Source organism: Hyla sarda, chromosome 6 (assembly GCF_029499605.1).
Source record: "Hyla sarda isolate aHylSar1 chromosome 6, aHylSar1.hap1, whole genome shotgun sequence".
In the NCBI taxonomy this organism is placed as follows: Eukaryota; Metazoa; Chordata; class Amphibia; order Anura; family Hylidae; genus Hyla; species Hyla sarda.
The window spans coordinates 139,406,793-139,422,318 of record NC_079194.1 but is presented as its reverse complement, the minus strand read 5'-3'; the positions used below and the strand labels follow the sequence as shown (position 1 = coordinate 139,422,318).

Here is a 15,526-nt window from a genome sequence, read left to right as displayed (position 1 = left end):
AAAACGCCAAAGGGGCCAGAAATGCAATTTCCACTGAAAGGCAAAAACGACAGAAAAAATGTCAGAAGCAAGGAATTACACTGGCGTTTTTTTCAGTGATGAGAAATGCAGGAAAAAAAGTGGAATCCTTGCCTGAGGGTATCCCAACATCTACTAGCAGCAAATAGCCAAAGCCTAATGCGAATGGGCATACTCACTGGAGGAAACATAAAATAACCAGTTCAAACCAGTAAAGGGTTCCCAGTGTTACTCTATGCCAGTGATTCCTAACAAGGGTGCCTCCAGCTGTTGCATAACTTCAACTACCAGCATGCCGGGACAGCCTTTGGCTGTCCCGGCATGCTGGAAGTTGTAGTTTTTCAGCGGCTGGAGGCCCCCTGGTTGGGAAACACTGCTCTAGGTAAAGTAGGTGCATAAAGCTGTGTGCACTGAAATGCCAGGTGTCAAGTAACTGTAGTCTGCCAGTCTATCCGCACACCGTCTCCTCTGCGGTGGAGCTGTCACTGCACTACAACTCCAAGCATGCCCCGCTCCAGCTGAAGTACAGACGTGAAACGATGACTCAGGTTATTGTCACGAATACACGCTGAATAAAGCTCGCTGAAAAAAAAAAAAAAAAAAAAAGGTAAAAACAACGAACAGGAAGTCGACGGAGGGGCGGGGACTACAGAAGGGGGAGGAGTCCAATCTGTCTCGGGATAAGAGATCGCAGGCTGACCCTGGAGAGGGTGAGTCAACCCAGGGGGTACCGGGCATTGCTGTCTCTTGTGGGCAGCGGGTGTGTACCCGGGGTTATAAGTCATATGTCCCTTGTAGTGGGTGCAGCCATTACTGTCCCATCACACCTGTTACATTGTCCCTCATCACTATGGTTACAGGGGGGTCACCCATGGCATTAGGGGCTATGACTGGTACAACCATGTCAGTGACCCACAGATAACTAGGGATGATTGGATAGTTGGGGGGTGCTTGTCCCATACAGGTGACTGTCTGCAGGTACCAACCTTAGGAGTGATGTAAGGGGCGCAACTAGGCACATGATATTTGTGTTATCCATAACACTGGCGGCCATAGTGGATTCCTAAGGGGTTCTACTTTGGGAGATATCCTAAAAACATGTTGCAGATTTGGCAGGTAACATAACCCAAACCAATGTCCTTAGGGAGTACACCGGATCCTTCCAGGCAGCGCTGACATCACACGGCATGATACATGTAGGAACCCTCCATGCCCGCTCTGACCAATGTCACGCTGTGTGTGATCACATTGTATTGTTGATGCTTTTCTCAGGGTGATGGCTTCCAGAGGCTCGGGGGCGTCACTGACTAGAAGGAATTACCGACTATCCACTGAGCCAGATAAGGCCAAGGTTACAGGTAAAACGGGATGTGTGCTATCTTCTGTTAGGGGCAGTGATACCCAACCAGGGTGTCTCCAGCTGTTGCAAAACTACAACTCCCAGTATGCCCGGACAGCCGAAGGCTGTCCGGGCATGCTGAGAGTTGTAGTTTTGCAACAGCTGGAGGCACCCTGGTTTGGAATCACTGGTTACTTCATAGGCCCTATCACATTTTCCCCCTATGGCTATGTTCATGCACCAGAATGTCTGCCCACACGCTCGGAAATGCGCCGCCTCCATAGAGAGCAATGCGTCAATGAGAGGATTCTGAAAAAGGAATTGTCATGTCAATTCTTTCTGTGGATGCTGGTTTCTGAATTTCCTTAGCAAATGTTCTTCAGATAGCGTTAAGTTTCTTTAAGGGGTCCATTGCAGAGTTGCCAGACTGGTAAATTGTGCGGCAGTGCTCGCCTCGCTCCCTGGCTGTCAATTAAATCCAACCTTTTCTCTGTGGAAGGCTATTCAGGGACTTTGACATGTCAATTAGACATGTTAAAAGTTGTTGATTGCACTTGGTCCCAGCCCTGAGACCTGCTGTGATTGTGAGCTATTAGTCGGGGAAGAGGGTGTCATTGCACTCCCCGACCGACCATGAGGTCATTCTATTTCTGTGCGTAGACTTCTATGCAGAGGAATGGACGTATCTATCGGCTAGTCAGGGAACGAAGAGCAATGCTGCCCTTTTCCCTGGCTAATAAGTCCCCATCGCAGGGGGTCTCAGGAGTTGGCAACCCTGGTCCATTGTGAGAGGGAGGATAAAAGACTGTGTTTTTGGCCAGTGTCAGGCTGGTATGAGCGAGTATGTTGAAGAGTCATAGAATCCTTTAAAGGGGTACTCCGGTGCTTAGACATCTTTTCCCGGGAGTCCCGCAGCTGGGGACGCCCGTGATCATGCACGTTTGTAATCAGTCCCCTGAGTGTGTTCGCTCCGGGTCTGATTATGCTCGACCGCAGGGCCGGCTGCGTGTGACGTCACGCCTCTGCCCCCGTGTGACATCACGCTCCGCCCCCGTAGGCTTGCATTGAGGGGCGGAGGCGTGATGTCACACGCCGCCGGCCCTGCGGTCGAGCATAATCAGACCCGGAGCGAACACGCTCCGGGGACTGATTACAAACGGGGTGCCGTGTGCATGATCGCGGGCGTCCCCAACTGCGGGACTCCCACGATCAGGCATCTTATCCCCTATCCTTTGCATAAGGGATAAAATGTCTAAGCACCGGAGAACCCCTTTAAAACTAAATTTACCGGATCCTGTAGTAGCCAATGGGTGTTGAATGCTAACATATGTCATCCATATTTATGGATACTATCTTGTATAGACATCTAAATCATCAGATATTCACCTTGTCTTCATTCTTGAAGTTGATACATATCCCACTGTACAGTGGGGACACATTGTAGCCTTTAGTGTAATGTATACTTTGGGATCCTCCTGGTGGGTCCCTTTTATAGGAAAGCTAACAATGTAGTGAGAATGGGGCATCACAGCTGATGGTTCGTCACAGTATATCAGTGTAGATAATGTTCTGTAAGGGTACGTTCACACAAGCGGATTTACAGCGTATTTTACACTGCAGATCCGCTGGTGAAGGCCCGCTCTATTCTGTCTTTACATGTGCCTGCTCGTAGTGGCAATATGCCGTGACGAGCAGACACACTGCAGCGATGTGCGCGGTGTACTCGCACATTGCGGCCACTCTCCCTGCTATGAGCTAGGCAAAGAGCTCCCGGGATGTGCGAGTATACTGCCACTCGCACATCGCAGTGTGTGTCTGTTCATAGCGGCAATATGCAGGCACATGTAAAGACAGCATAGAGCGGGCCTTCACCAGTGGATCCGCAGTGAAATACGCTGCGAAAATCCACTCGTGTGAACGTACCCTTAGGCTGGCTTTACATCACGATCTGAGTGTCCGCTGCACAGATATGATTTAAGCCGATTTGAGCTTCTGAAATTGTATCTGTGCACGGACATGTACTGGCTAATTAACTATTATGGGGCTGCGGACCCGATGGTAGTCTGCTAGTGTCTACGATCTGGTAATTTTCTCGGCATGTCAGATTTTAGACATGGACTGAAAATTGTGGCAGACCAAGATTTTCAGCCCGTGTCAAAAATCTGACATGCTGAGAAAATGATCAGATCGTAGACACTAGCAGACTACGATCGGGCCCGCAGCTCACAATAGTTAATGGGTCCTTACATGTCCGTGCACAGATACGATTTCAGCCAATTTGAGCTTCGGAAATCGTATCTGTGCAGCAGACGCTCAAATCGTGATGTGAAGCCAGCCTAAGCCAAACATTAGTGCAGCACAGGTATCTTTCTTGTCCTGGTTTCCAGGCTGATAGTTTACCCTGCACTGTCTGTGCCCCCCCCCCCCAGATAAATCCTCCTGAATAGTTGCCAGTTGTGGTTTTGTGTCCTTGACATTTCTCCTTTGTTCTAGGAATTGTGAATGAGAGACTACTGAGTCAGTATCTGCACAAAATATTCCCGGGCAGTGACAGAGCACAGCATGGCGCCACTTACAGGTAACTGTACCCACAGCCTTGCACAACATGAGGTGTGTACAGAGTGATGGCAGGATACCTGGATCAAAGCTTCTGCCCTCACCCTGAGCCTAAATACCCTAGACAAGGCTAAGTGCCTGTTTGTTACCTCCCTATGCACCTGGGCAAATTCCCTCACTGTTTCCATCCTCAACTTAAATGGGCACTGTCAGACCACAAAAAACGTTTTATATGTTTTTACTGATGAAAATGAAAGACCTTTTGTATTAAGGTTGTTTAAAACTTTATGAATAATTAATAAAGAAAACAGCTCCTGAAAATCCCACCACTAGGGGTCCCCAGACCTACTGGGACACTAACCAGTACTGCAGCAGCATCAGGCCTGTCCATGAATAATTGACAAATGATTACTCATGGACAAGGCTGCATGAGCAGACACACCAATCACCTCCCACCACCACAAGGAGGGACACGCCGCCTTCTTCCCCTGAGAGGATTTCTAACTCTGTAAGCTAATGAAAATAGGTATTTTTATGATAAATATAGGTGATAGAGGCATAAAAGATTAGATACTTAGTAAAATATTATTTATTTTTTTGTGGGATCTGACAGGTACGCTTTAAAGAGAACCTATCAGTATATATATAATGCTTAGCAATGGTTATATATGCTAAAATCATTATCCTCAGTATCTCCAGGGGATTCTTGTGCCCCCAGGGATGGTGAAGATATTAAGTTATAAAGTCCCCCTGGCCGCCCGGCAAGTAGTCCCCTGGGCAGGTACTTCTACTTACCAGCTCTGTTCGCTGCAGCCTGGGCCCCGCCCCGATGGCTTGAATGACTGCTCGCGTCACTGTTCTGCTCCATCTGCTTAGGTAGCAGAGCGGTGACGCGAGCCGTCATTCAAGCCGTCAGGTCGGGGTCATGGCTAAAGCAATGCAGAGCAACAGGTGCTGGTAAGTAGAAGTCCCAGGCGACTACTTGCCGGGCGGCCGGGGGGGACTTTATAACTTGAGTAGAGTGGCTCACCTTAATATACACCCCATAAAGCCATACACTGTCAAAAACTGGCGGATTATCTCCCTGAGAAGTAAAAGGATCTGGCAGCTGTAATTCAGCGTGCCCAATCCTTCTCAAAGACATCACCTGTCAAGGGGATAGTAAGGGAGGCCCCTTAATTACATCCGATAGTAGGCAGGATTCGGCCAGCTTTAGCAACAAATATCTAACGTATATAAGTGCTGAGATAGAAGTCTTTTTGGCGGGGGGGCATTTCCCACAGCAAGAGCCCATGTCCTCTATTGGCTATTGAGAGAGATTGTTCTACTAGAATATGAAAAGAAAGTCCTTCTGTAGCTCGAATCCCACTCTTGGTAAGAGCATTAAAGGGTTGTCCGGCAAAAATCCAATGGCCGACTTGCTTCCTACCCTGTTTGTCTGACACCCACTAGATAAGAAGTTGGACCTGGGTTAATGTGTTGGGGAACCCCCACTGGGCTTTTAAGCCTCATTTGCAAAAAAAACAAAAAGGTTTAAATCTTTGCACTGGAAAGAAATACAGTGGTCCCTCAAGTTACAATATTAATTGGTGCCAGGACGACCATTGTATGTTGAAACCATTGTATGTTGAGACCATTACTCTATGGAAACCTGGTAATTCGTTCTAAAGACACCAAAATGTCATCCAAAAATAGGAAAAAGTGAGGATAATTAATATAGATAAAGCAAGTCCTTATATATATAAGGTAAGAAAGATCTGCTGGGAGCTGTAAATCACTGTCTATGTCGGTGTTTCCCAAGCAGGGAGCCTCCAGCTGTTGCAAAACTACAACTCCCAGCATGCCCGGACAGCCAAAGGCTGTCCGGGCATGCTGGGAGTTGTAGTTTTGCAACCGTTGGGGGAACCTTGCTTGGGAAACACTGGTCTATGTAGAGGACAGGAGCTTCTTCAAGGTCCTGTACAGTACACACAATGTCCTAAAAAAAAAAAAAGAGTAACATGATGCCGCCCTTACCTGGTGTCCAAAGGAGCAGGTAACCCTGGCACAGGTAAAGAGTACAGAACATGTAATACCTCCCTGTACTGTAGGGGGTGCTACCAGACACCAGTCAGTGCATACACTTCAGTAATACAGGGGTTTTACCAGTAAATGCCCAATCTGATTGGTCAGTTCTTCCGGCCATTGACACGTTTCACAGATCTGGACTGTCCATAACATTGTATGTTGAGTCTGGTTTCAACTTACAATGGTCCAGAAAAGACCATTGTATGTTGAAACTATTGTATGTTGAGGCCATTGTAAGTTGAGGGATCACTGTATAGACATAAAAAGGTATGTCTGAAATCCTGATGACTAGCATCTATTCATATGCTTATTTCTACCCCTGTTTACCTGCTGACAGGTCCGCTTTAAAAATATTCTAGCGTAATATTTATTTAATTAATTTTAATCTTTTTTAGATTTTCTTGTGGAAGTAATAAAAAGGCACGTAATATTTGCCTTCTGTAGTCCCCTGCATCTCCCATTCCAGTGACTTCCAGCCCCTTGCTGCGTATCACTTCTCCCTGCTTGCTCAGTCAAGGCCCGGAAGGGACACCGCCGCGGCCAGTGGTTGCCAGAGCCGGCAGGTTCTTCCTATTTTGACATCTCTCTTCAGTAGCAAGGAGAAAAGACGACCAGCAGGGAATTGGAAGTTGCTGGAATGAGAGTTGTGGACTAGGATAGGTAATAATCACTTATATTTTTTTTTTATGCTATCCTCAGCAAAATTTAATGATTGGGGATATTGATCAAAACCTGTCCAGAGGAAACGTTGCTGTGTTGCCCATAGCAACCAATTAGATGGCTTCTTTCTTTTTAAAAAAAGGCTTCTGACAAATGAAAGAAGTGATCTGATTGGTTGCTATGGGCAACTCAGCAACTTTTCCTCTGGACAGGATTTGATAAATCTCCCCCAATATTTTTTTATTATACTTGAGTAATATTAATGACCAGCTTTATTCCCTGTTCACTGGTCAGCTATGTGTAAAGTAACTGAGGCCAAATGAGATGGAGGGAGTGGTGAGATGGTGGAGAAGGGTGTCTTGGGTTCTCTTCTGCATGACACTGAGAACACAGGGTCTATGTACTGGTATTGGCTCCATATTTATTTTGTGAGCTGTTGTTTGTTAGAAAGACACAGGATACAGTCAGATGATGATAATGATGAATAAGTACATATATTCAGAATTATAGTCTTTAAAGGAGAACTGCGGCATAATTTTTTTTACATCCCCCTGTGTCCGGGCTGCAAAAACATAAAAAACAATCTTTAATTCGCCTTCCTACGTTCCCCCCCGTTGCAGAGATATCGGCGTCTGTTCCTCCGGTGCTGCTGGCATCTGACTTCTGGCTTCTTAGGCTCGAAACGTCACAGTGCAGGCAGCGTATCGCCGACCGCAGCGATGTCCCACCTCGGCCGGTGATAGGCTGAGCGCACTACAGCGTCATGTAAGGAGCCCAGGCAGCAGCGAGAACGTGAGGCCAGAGCTCCTTACAGCCAGCAGCACTGGAGGAACGGGACGCCGATATCTCCGCAACGGAGGAACGTAGGAAGGTGTGTTCAAGTTTGTTTTTTACAGCCCGGCCCAGAGGGACTAAATAAAATTACAGTTCTCCTTTCTTCCACAAACAGCCCCACTCTTTTGTGTAGAATTGCAGCTCCATTTGAAGTGCATGGAGCCGAGATGTAATACCATGCACAACCTTAGGACAGGTGTGGTGCTGTTTTGTTAAGAAGGCAGCTATGTTGTTGAGTAATTTTTATTGTTTTTAAATATATATCCTATATAACTCTTTTAATATGCTCTCATGTTCTGTTTTCTCATGTCGGAGTTCTTGCTGCCCCACTTAGGGCTCTGGCCTATGTAATAGAGCGTCTTGTAGATTCATAGAGATTGGCAACTGCTCCACCTGTACTTTATAATCCTATAACAGTTCTTCTCCTATGAGAAGATGTCATCACTTCTATATATAACCCAGACCCTCTAATCCTCTCCTCCAGTTACCAATTTCTGCTCCTCCCTGTTTCCTCTTAACCCCTTCGTGCCCGCAGCCACCCCTCCTATATCTCCAGTACTTAAGTATGACAGCAGTGTTTTGACACTCTGGTTGGATTACTCTTAAATCCAACCAGATTCCTCCTCCCTTTATATTACTACATGATTATTCACCCTTGCCACACACAGTTTTAGAAAGTTGGGTGACCTTGGCAGACATAGTGTTGTCAACCAGCTTTAGACAGCCTCTCAGTTAACCTACCACTTTACTGTAGTATTAACTATGTTTCCTTTATGGGTCTCCATGCAGAAAACCCCTCACTTTCCAGAACCTGGAGGTCCGACTTGACCGTCTACTGTCTACAGTGGAGACTGAGGAGAATGCAGGTGAGAGCCACATCCACACATCTGGCCCCAGGGTAACACACAGAGTTGGGCATGACAATGTGCATCTATTGTTTACTTAATCCAAACATAATTTATCTGTACAAGGACAAACCACTGAATTCTCAACTCCCCTTCACACAGTACAGCATTGGGAACTCATTGCATACAGATTCATGCAGCTATCATAATAGCTGTATACATTTGTAGATAAGGTGCTTCCCCTAGTGGTTGTAGCAGGCAGATGTCATTTTATGAAGCTATTTTATATTTATGCAGGGCATTTTCCAATAAATTTTAGGGGATGACTGATTGTCAGGAGGCTGGCTAAGAGGGAGGAGGCCCTCACAGTTATAAAACACTTGATTGACAGATATGTCCTCAGTTTATTTATTTATTTTGTTCTTTGCCAGCCACAGACCCCATTGTTGACGGACGTCTCGGACCCTCCACAGTTGTCCTGGATCACACCAGTGGCTTTGAAGGGTTGTTATTAGTTGATGATGATCTTCTGGGGGTGAGTAAGTTGTCAACATCCCCTGCGCCCAGATGCCCTCTGACACTGATTTTCTGTGGCTGATGAGATTCTTTTTCTGCAGGTGATTGGGCACAGTAACTTCAGCTCCATCAGAGCCACGACCTGTGTTTTTAAGGGTGAGACCTGTGGACAGAAACAGTCGTGGAGCAAAGTGTGATGTAGCCTCTTCTCCCATCATTGTACAGCTCAGATGAAGAAGCTGAGAGGGTTAACTTTTATCTTCATAGACAATTATCACTTGATATAGCAGAGGTCTGCAGCCGCTGGCTCTCCTGAAATCATGACACTACAACTCCCAGTATGCCCTTATAGCCTAAAGTTTTGAATACATTCTAGGAATTGTAGTTTCACAAGTGCTGAAAAGCCTTGGATTTCAGTCCTCTGTTTTATTCAGTGAAACGTTAAATTCTAAGACTGTACTGTCCTGGGTGAAGAGGTTCACATCTCATAGTAACCCAGCCATACGCGCTATAATATTCAGATTATATTTTCACTCAGATATTTGTCTCTTATATCTACAGGAAAGTGGCTGTATGAGGTGCTGATCTCCTCCCAAGGCCTCATGCAGATTGGCTGGTGTACCCTGAGCTGCCGCTTCAACCAGGAGGTAAGCCCCAGATGCTGCATGGCACACTGGGATAAATTATAGGTGACATGGTAGTCACAGGAAAAGAAGAGTCCAGTATTACAGCTAGAGAAAGTCTGTAACGTGCAGTACAAGTCACTGTGTGGCACACTCTTAACAGGTGACAATGTCTCTTTTATCACAAAGGAGGGGGTTGGTGACACACCAGATTCTTATGCCTATGATGGTAACCGGGTCCGTAAATGGAACGTGACCACCACAAACTATGGAAAGGTGAGAGCTCGAGGTGTGTTTTTTTTTTTTTCTTTTATTTTTGGAGGACATGGGGGGTGTCTGCTAATTTTTGTGGTCTGTGTTTGATCTTATTCTTTTTCCTTTCAGTCCTGGGCAGCCGGGGATATTGTAAGCTGTCTCATAGACCTGGATGAAGGAACCATCTCTTTCTGCTTGTAAGATAATGCCAGTGACAGATTAGAGTCCTGCCCTAATGACTGCCCACTTTCTCACCATTCTTTTTGTCTCTGCAGGAATGGTGTGAGTCTGGGCACTGCCTTCAGCAACATCTCCCGGGGATCTGGCATGGCGTACTTCCCTGCTATCAGCCTTTCTTTTAAGGAGTCTGTAGCGTTTAATTTTGGCTCCCGCCCTCTACGATATCCTTCCATGTGGTCAGTGCAGCTACCCTGACAACTAGAAATGTCCCCACAAAATAGGAGACCTCAAATAGTCATGTGGGAAAGCTGTTGTGTTTTAAAAGCTGTAATTTATATAAATCTCACACTATGAGGCATAATAGAGATGTTTTCTGAGACTGAGGATTATTTAGACTGGATATAATTATATCAAGCCTCAGTTTGTTGCGAGGAAGAGGTCAGGATGGGCATTCATCGTTGGATATAAATGTTTTCAATTACGTAAAACACAAATATCTATTACAATGTTTAAGAACATTTCATTATACAGTGATTGAGCTTTATGTCCGAGAGATTGTGCCGGTCCTTTAATTTTTGCAATTCTTCCTTAACTGTCCTGCTTACATATCCTGTGGAAGGGTACCGCCCCCTACAGGATCCTCCCACAGTCGATTTGCTCAAGGCCCAGAGGCTGTTGGGGTACATGAAGAATGTCCTGAGCACTGGAATAGATGTGCAGGTAAATGTCTATAACAAAATTGTGATGTATGTACTAGAGCATGACATGGTGACCTCCACTATATTCTGAGGGTCAGAGCACAGGTAATTTGTAGTGAAGAATGTGCTGCTCCCCCTCCAAGTCTTTAGCTGCAGTATATATTATGTAGAAAGAAGGATATGATCTAATGATGCTTTATTTAACAGGAGGGGCGGTTGTTGGACAAGGATCCCGCCACATGGCAGATGCAGGGAGAGCCAACCATCCTCATTACTCTGGCACATATATTTAACCATTTTGCCCCATTAATGGTAAGTCTGCTCTCTAGTCCTGTTCAGATACAGGAAACAACACTTTTGGTGCTGCCATGTTATTACTTGTTTTAGGATAGACTTAGGTTGGAAACTTTTATGTGTTTAAAGGGGGATCCCACCATTAGGTTCCATATATTCCATCTTAGGTGTAATTATTCTAGATACTGGACTTATTGGTGCCCAATTATTTTTTTTACACATGTATATGGTGTGATGCCAAGAGCTTCCCTTATAACCCATTACTTTGTCTTTCTGCAGTGTAAAGTTTATCTGGTGGAGGATGTCCTAATGAACTTTCTTCTCGGAATTCTGGAGGGTGGGGGTGCTGTTGGGGAGCACCCCCTAATTCAACATCTTCTAGACCTTATGTGGCTGCTCATGGAGGTGACTATGAACCCCTTTAGTGGGACTGAGGGTGCAGTGTTTCTCATTGAGGAGATTGCCAAAAGGCGTGTGGATACTTAAAAGCCATTCATGCTACACTAGGAAAAAGGATAAACAAAGTAGCTCTTTTCCAGAAGTAAAATAGCTTGCTCTTTGGTAACACCTATTTAACATACGATCACTGTGAGTTGATGTTTTATTACTTTAAATGCCTTAGAACATGACTGGGGATTTAATAGCAGAGCTAGGATCTCTCCCAATATCTCCTTCTGGGAGAGAACAAACTTTACATGCGGTGCGAATATAGTGGTGAATGGGGGATGTCCTGGCAGTTAGTGTCCTATCGTTGGGAAAGAGAACAATTCTGGAGGTTAATGTGCACCCTCTGGCAAGGAATGCGGGAAGTCCAATAGTTAAATGGCCATTATCATAAAATATTTTTTTTTGTTAAATCCAATAGAGCACTATAAAATAATTTTCTGTAAATACATTCATTTATTTTTTTCATTGATTTAACTTAAAAATCTCCTGTATAAAACTGGCCACTAGGGGTCCTCACAAAAGAGTCCCATGCCGATCTTTGCTCGTCGTTAGGTAAAAACAGACGGTGGCAGCACTCTGGCCTGTCGGAATACAGGAAGTGAGGGCAGGCTTTAGAAGGCTCTGTGCGCGCTCCCGGCCTGTCACTCAGCACAAGGAGAAACAGAGGGAGACATTTATTTGCGTGCCGCGCTGCAGCTGCTTGTCCATCCATCACAGGTACTGCCTGGGGCTATAGCGCTATCCCAGTCAGAGTACACAACTGGCTGGGATTTGTAGTCTCATTATGCAATATGAAAGAGGAGCAGAGGATAAAAATATATTATGCTCTGCTCTTCTTTCATGCTGCATAAGATATTTTGTGTAGGACACTACAAATCCCAGCCAGTCCTGCAGTGACTGACTGGGATAGCGCTGTGTGTGTATGTATATCATGTTGCATAAGATGTTGTGTGTAGGGGACTACAAATCCCAGCCAGTCATGCAATATGTAAGGGGAGCAGAGGATGAGGATAACAGGAGAGGAAAGGGTTACAGAGCAGCCTGCAGTGATTGGCTGACTGCCAGCTCCCTCCCAGACTCAGTGACACACAGTGAGGGCGGAAGTTTAGTCATGTAGAGTGAGGGCAGGAGAGGGACACGCCCCCTACCTGAGAGAAGATGAGAATCCAGACTGCAACAGATGTAAGCTGCTTGTATTAGAAGTATAGGGCTAAACACATAAAACTTAGATGTACATGATCAGGGTGAGGTACTGAGTAACACATAAGTGTTTTTTTTTATTATTTGGATGAGATGATAGGTACGCTTTAATATGTGCCCACTGGAGGGAAATAGGGTAGGTGCTGAGTGTTTTCCTGTCCCTACAGGACTATGAAATCCATGAGTTTCTCAAGCAGCTGATGATGTCTCTACTCCGAGCGTATCGCTTCTCACCTATAGTGCCTGACCTAGGACTGCAAGTATGTGACTGAAAGCTGTAGCCTCAACCCAGAGGGTTAATTGTGTACTTGACCTTTTACCATCATGAACATTAACTGTCCATCTTGTTCACACAGATCCACTACCTGCGTCTGACAATTGCAATTCTCAGGCATGAAAAGTCTCGTAAATATCTACTCAGCAATGTTCTGTATCCTTGGCAGTATAATGTGTATTGTGCCTGTTTTACTGATGCTTCAATACAGGGGCCTCGATAAATTTTGTCTATTTTGGGACTGGTAACCTGAAGAAATGGGTTGTGTGTCGGTATACGTGGCAGGATGGTAATGCTTGTATATGTATGTTCATTGCGGTCTGCCATCTTGATAGAAACCTGTTGGTTCATCCTTAGCATCTTGAACTGTAGATTTGATGTCCTGCGATCAGTCGTGTTTTTCTTCATTAAAAGCCCATTGCGGGTGGAGGAGGCCGGACTGCAGGAGCTGATTCCAACCACCTGGTGGCCGAACCGCTTCAACAAAGAGGTCAGTATTCACACCCTGAGCATCCTCGACATACCTTCCTCTTATGGAAAGCAGTGATTCATGATCAGTGGATGTTATTGATAGACTTCACCTGTATATTTTTGGATGTTAGGCATTTTGTGGTGTGATTGCTTTGCACTTATTTTCACATTTATAAATCTATAAATTGTTATTAATCTTTGTAAGGGAAAAGAAATCAAGGACCCAGCAGAGGAGACTGGGGAGGAGCGGCTAAGGAGGAGAGCGTACGAGAGGGGGTGCATGAGACTGAAAAAGCGGATTGAAGGTAGTGACTGATGGTTAACATTTCCAGCCAATAATTCTTTTTGGGCAAAAATGAGTTAATATCTGTAGTTTTATTGTAGTGGTGGAAGAGCTGCAGGTGCAGATCCTGAGACTATTGCTAAACAACAAGGACAAGGGAGGGGTGAGTGTGTTCTACCCCATTCCTGCCTTACACCAATTGAGAGACCACCAGATTTGGCCTGACTAAAAAGTTTTTGTCTCTGCAGGGTGAAGCATCTCGGTACATTTTTCTTAACAAGTTTAGAAAGTTTCTCCAGGAAAATGCCAGTAACAGAGGGGTGAGCAGAGCATGTCATTTTCTTTATCTCTTATTTAACATATTGTCATCTAGTCCAGGCCAATAATGTTCTGTAAATATCTCTGATACAGTTCTCATTGTCAGCAATGTCAGGTATCTCGTAGCCTAATGGCTGTGCAGGTCACTTCTATACTATTCTATTCTATACTATACTAGTATCTTTCAAATATCTGGGAAGAGTGTCTGGTATCCCTTAATCTCTTAACTGCACTGGAGGTATCCTCTGTGGTCTGATTGTCATCTCTTTCCCCCAGAACCCGACAGTTCTTTGCCCTCCAGAGTACATGGTGTGTTTCCTACACCGTCTCATCACTGCCCTAAGAGCCTGCTGGGATGAGTATCAGGCCCGATGTCCGTCTGCACTCTGCAGTGAGGGTGCGGTGAGACTTGGGATACATTAGTGTCATTTGTAGGACAGTTCTCTCTGGTTCCATCCTCATCCCCCTCTATATTCCCCACAGATGCATATGTACCACCCCAGCTCTTCTACAATGGGAAAGTGGATTATTTTGACCTACAGAGGCTCGGGGGTCTTCTCTCTCATCTACGGAAGATGCTAAAAGGTAAAGGCATAGAACTAGAATTTTGTTGCTTTCATCTGGGATATCTCACTCATTACTTTTGTTTTGTTCTCAGATGACCTTGCATCCAAGGCTAACATAGTCATTGACCCCTCTGAGTTGCAGGCGGTCACTATGGATGACCTGGAAGAGGAGGATGAATCTGCAAGCACAACTGCCCAGGTGGGTGAGGGGAAGAGACTGGCTGGGGCTCAATATGTCAGTCATCTTCCCTACATTTAATCTCTGAATCTTGTTTTTATTTTTTCTCTTCTTGATTTTAGAGGGCCTCAGCTGCACTGGCTATTGGTGGGGCATTGGCCAGGCCCAGCTGGCTGAGCTCACCAACATTAGGGAGAGCTAACCGGTTTCTGAGCACTGCAGCAGTGAGTTTGATGAACCCGCGGCGGCCACTTGGAGCCCTGGAAAAAGTCAAAGTGCGGAGCCTCAGTGTAGAGCAGCGGACTGAGGATGATAGTAAGTGATGAGGGAATGGGGAGAACTAAGGTTAAATAAGGGCTTTAATAGATGGCCCGATGCTAATTGTAAATGAGCGCCTATCTGGTAGATCCACACTCTTTACAGAGCCTATTATGGGGAGACCTGCACTAATGACTGCTGGTTTATTTGTGCCACTCTTAGCTAACAATTTCCAATAGATCACCTACTTTACCTTACCCTAAATTTCCCTTAGACCAATATTAGACCAATAATTTGCCTTATCTTTATTAGTTAATTCACATCAATTTTGTGATTTAAAATCTGTGGTGATTTTCCCCCAAAGTGTACCTGAATGAGTTAATTGCATATCATAATGCTATGCCTGATTATAGATAGGTGTAGCTGCAGTCCACACTCTATTCTCATGCTCTTGTGGGGGTTCACCACTGTTTAAAATCTATCACCATGCCCCCCTCGTCGTGTTTCACCACTAGACATGGCTTTGTCAAGAGGCTTTGCGTATTTTAGCTCATTTTAACTCTTAGCTAACAGTTACCTATACATGGAAAGATGTGCAACTGCTGAGAAATGATTGTTTTTGATGGTTCAATATGAGCTGATCAGC

At 45.2% G+C, this 15,526-nt stretch overlaps 1 protein-coding gene across 3 annotated transcripts in view; it reads left to right on the top strand.

Annotated features, from left to right (window-relative positions):
* The first annotated feature begins 659 nt into the window (after window positions 1-659).
* RNF123 (ring finger protein 123) overlaps window positions 660-15,526 on the top strand; it is a 39,825-nt gene continuing 24,958 nt past the window's right edge. The window contains exons 1-23 of one of the 3 annotated variants that reach the window (XM_056525232.1): window positions 660-728; window positions 1,291-1,376; window positions 3,851-3,935; window positions 8,264-8,340; window positions 8,757-8,854; window positions 8,937-8,991; window positions 9,397-9,482; window positions 9,648-9,734; window positions 9,843-9,910; window positions 9,989-10,121; window positions 10,506-10,613; window positions 10,799-10,903; window positions 11,165-11,290; window positions 12,700-12,792; window positions 12,889-12,962; window positions 13,179-13,296; window positions 13,483-13,582; window positions 13,662-13,723; window positions 13,809-13,880; window positions 14,155-14,275; window positions 14,362-14,463; window positions 14,537-14,643; window positions 14,745-14,937. In XM_056525232.1, coding sequence (XP_056381207.1) covers window positions 1,295-1,376; window positions 3,851-3,935; window positions 8,264-8,340; window positions 8,757-8,854; window positions 8,937-8,991; window positions 9,397-9,482; window positions 9,648-9,734; window positions 9,843-9,910; window positions 9,989-10,121; window positions 10,506-10,613; window positions 10,799-10,903; window positions 11,165-11,290; window positions 12,700-12,792; window positions 12,889-12,962; window positions 13,179-13,296; window positions 13,483-13,582; window positions 13,662-13,723; window positions 13,809-13,880; window positions 14,155-14,275; window positions 14,362-14,463; window positions 14,537-14,643; window positions 14,745-14,937 — 2,152 coding nt within the window. In that variant the 5' untranslated portion in view covers window positions 660-728; window positions 1,291-1,294. Of the gene's footprint in view, window positions 729-755; window positions 779-1,290; window positions 1,377-3,850; window positions 3,936-8,263; window positions 8,341-8,750; window positions 8,855-8,936; window positions 8,992-9,396; window positions 9,483-9,647; window positions 9,735-9,842; window positions 9,911-9,988; window positions 10,122-10,505; window positions 10,614-10,798; window positions 10,904-11,164; window positions 11,291-12,699; window positions 12,793-12,888; window positions 12,963-13,178; window positions 13,297-13,482; window positions 13,583-13,661; window positions 13,724-13,808; window positions 13,881-14,154; window positions 14,276-14,361; window positions 14,464-14,536; window positions 14,644-14,744; window positions 14,938-15,526 lie in introns of those variants that run through there. The other 2 variants (XM_056525230.1, XM_056525231.1) reach the window with 2 other exon arrangements.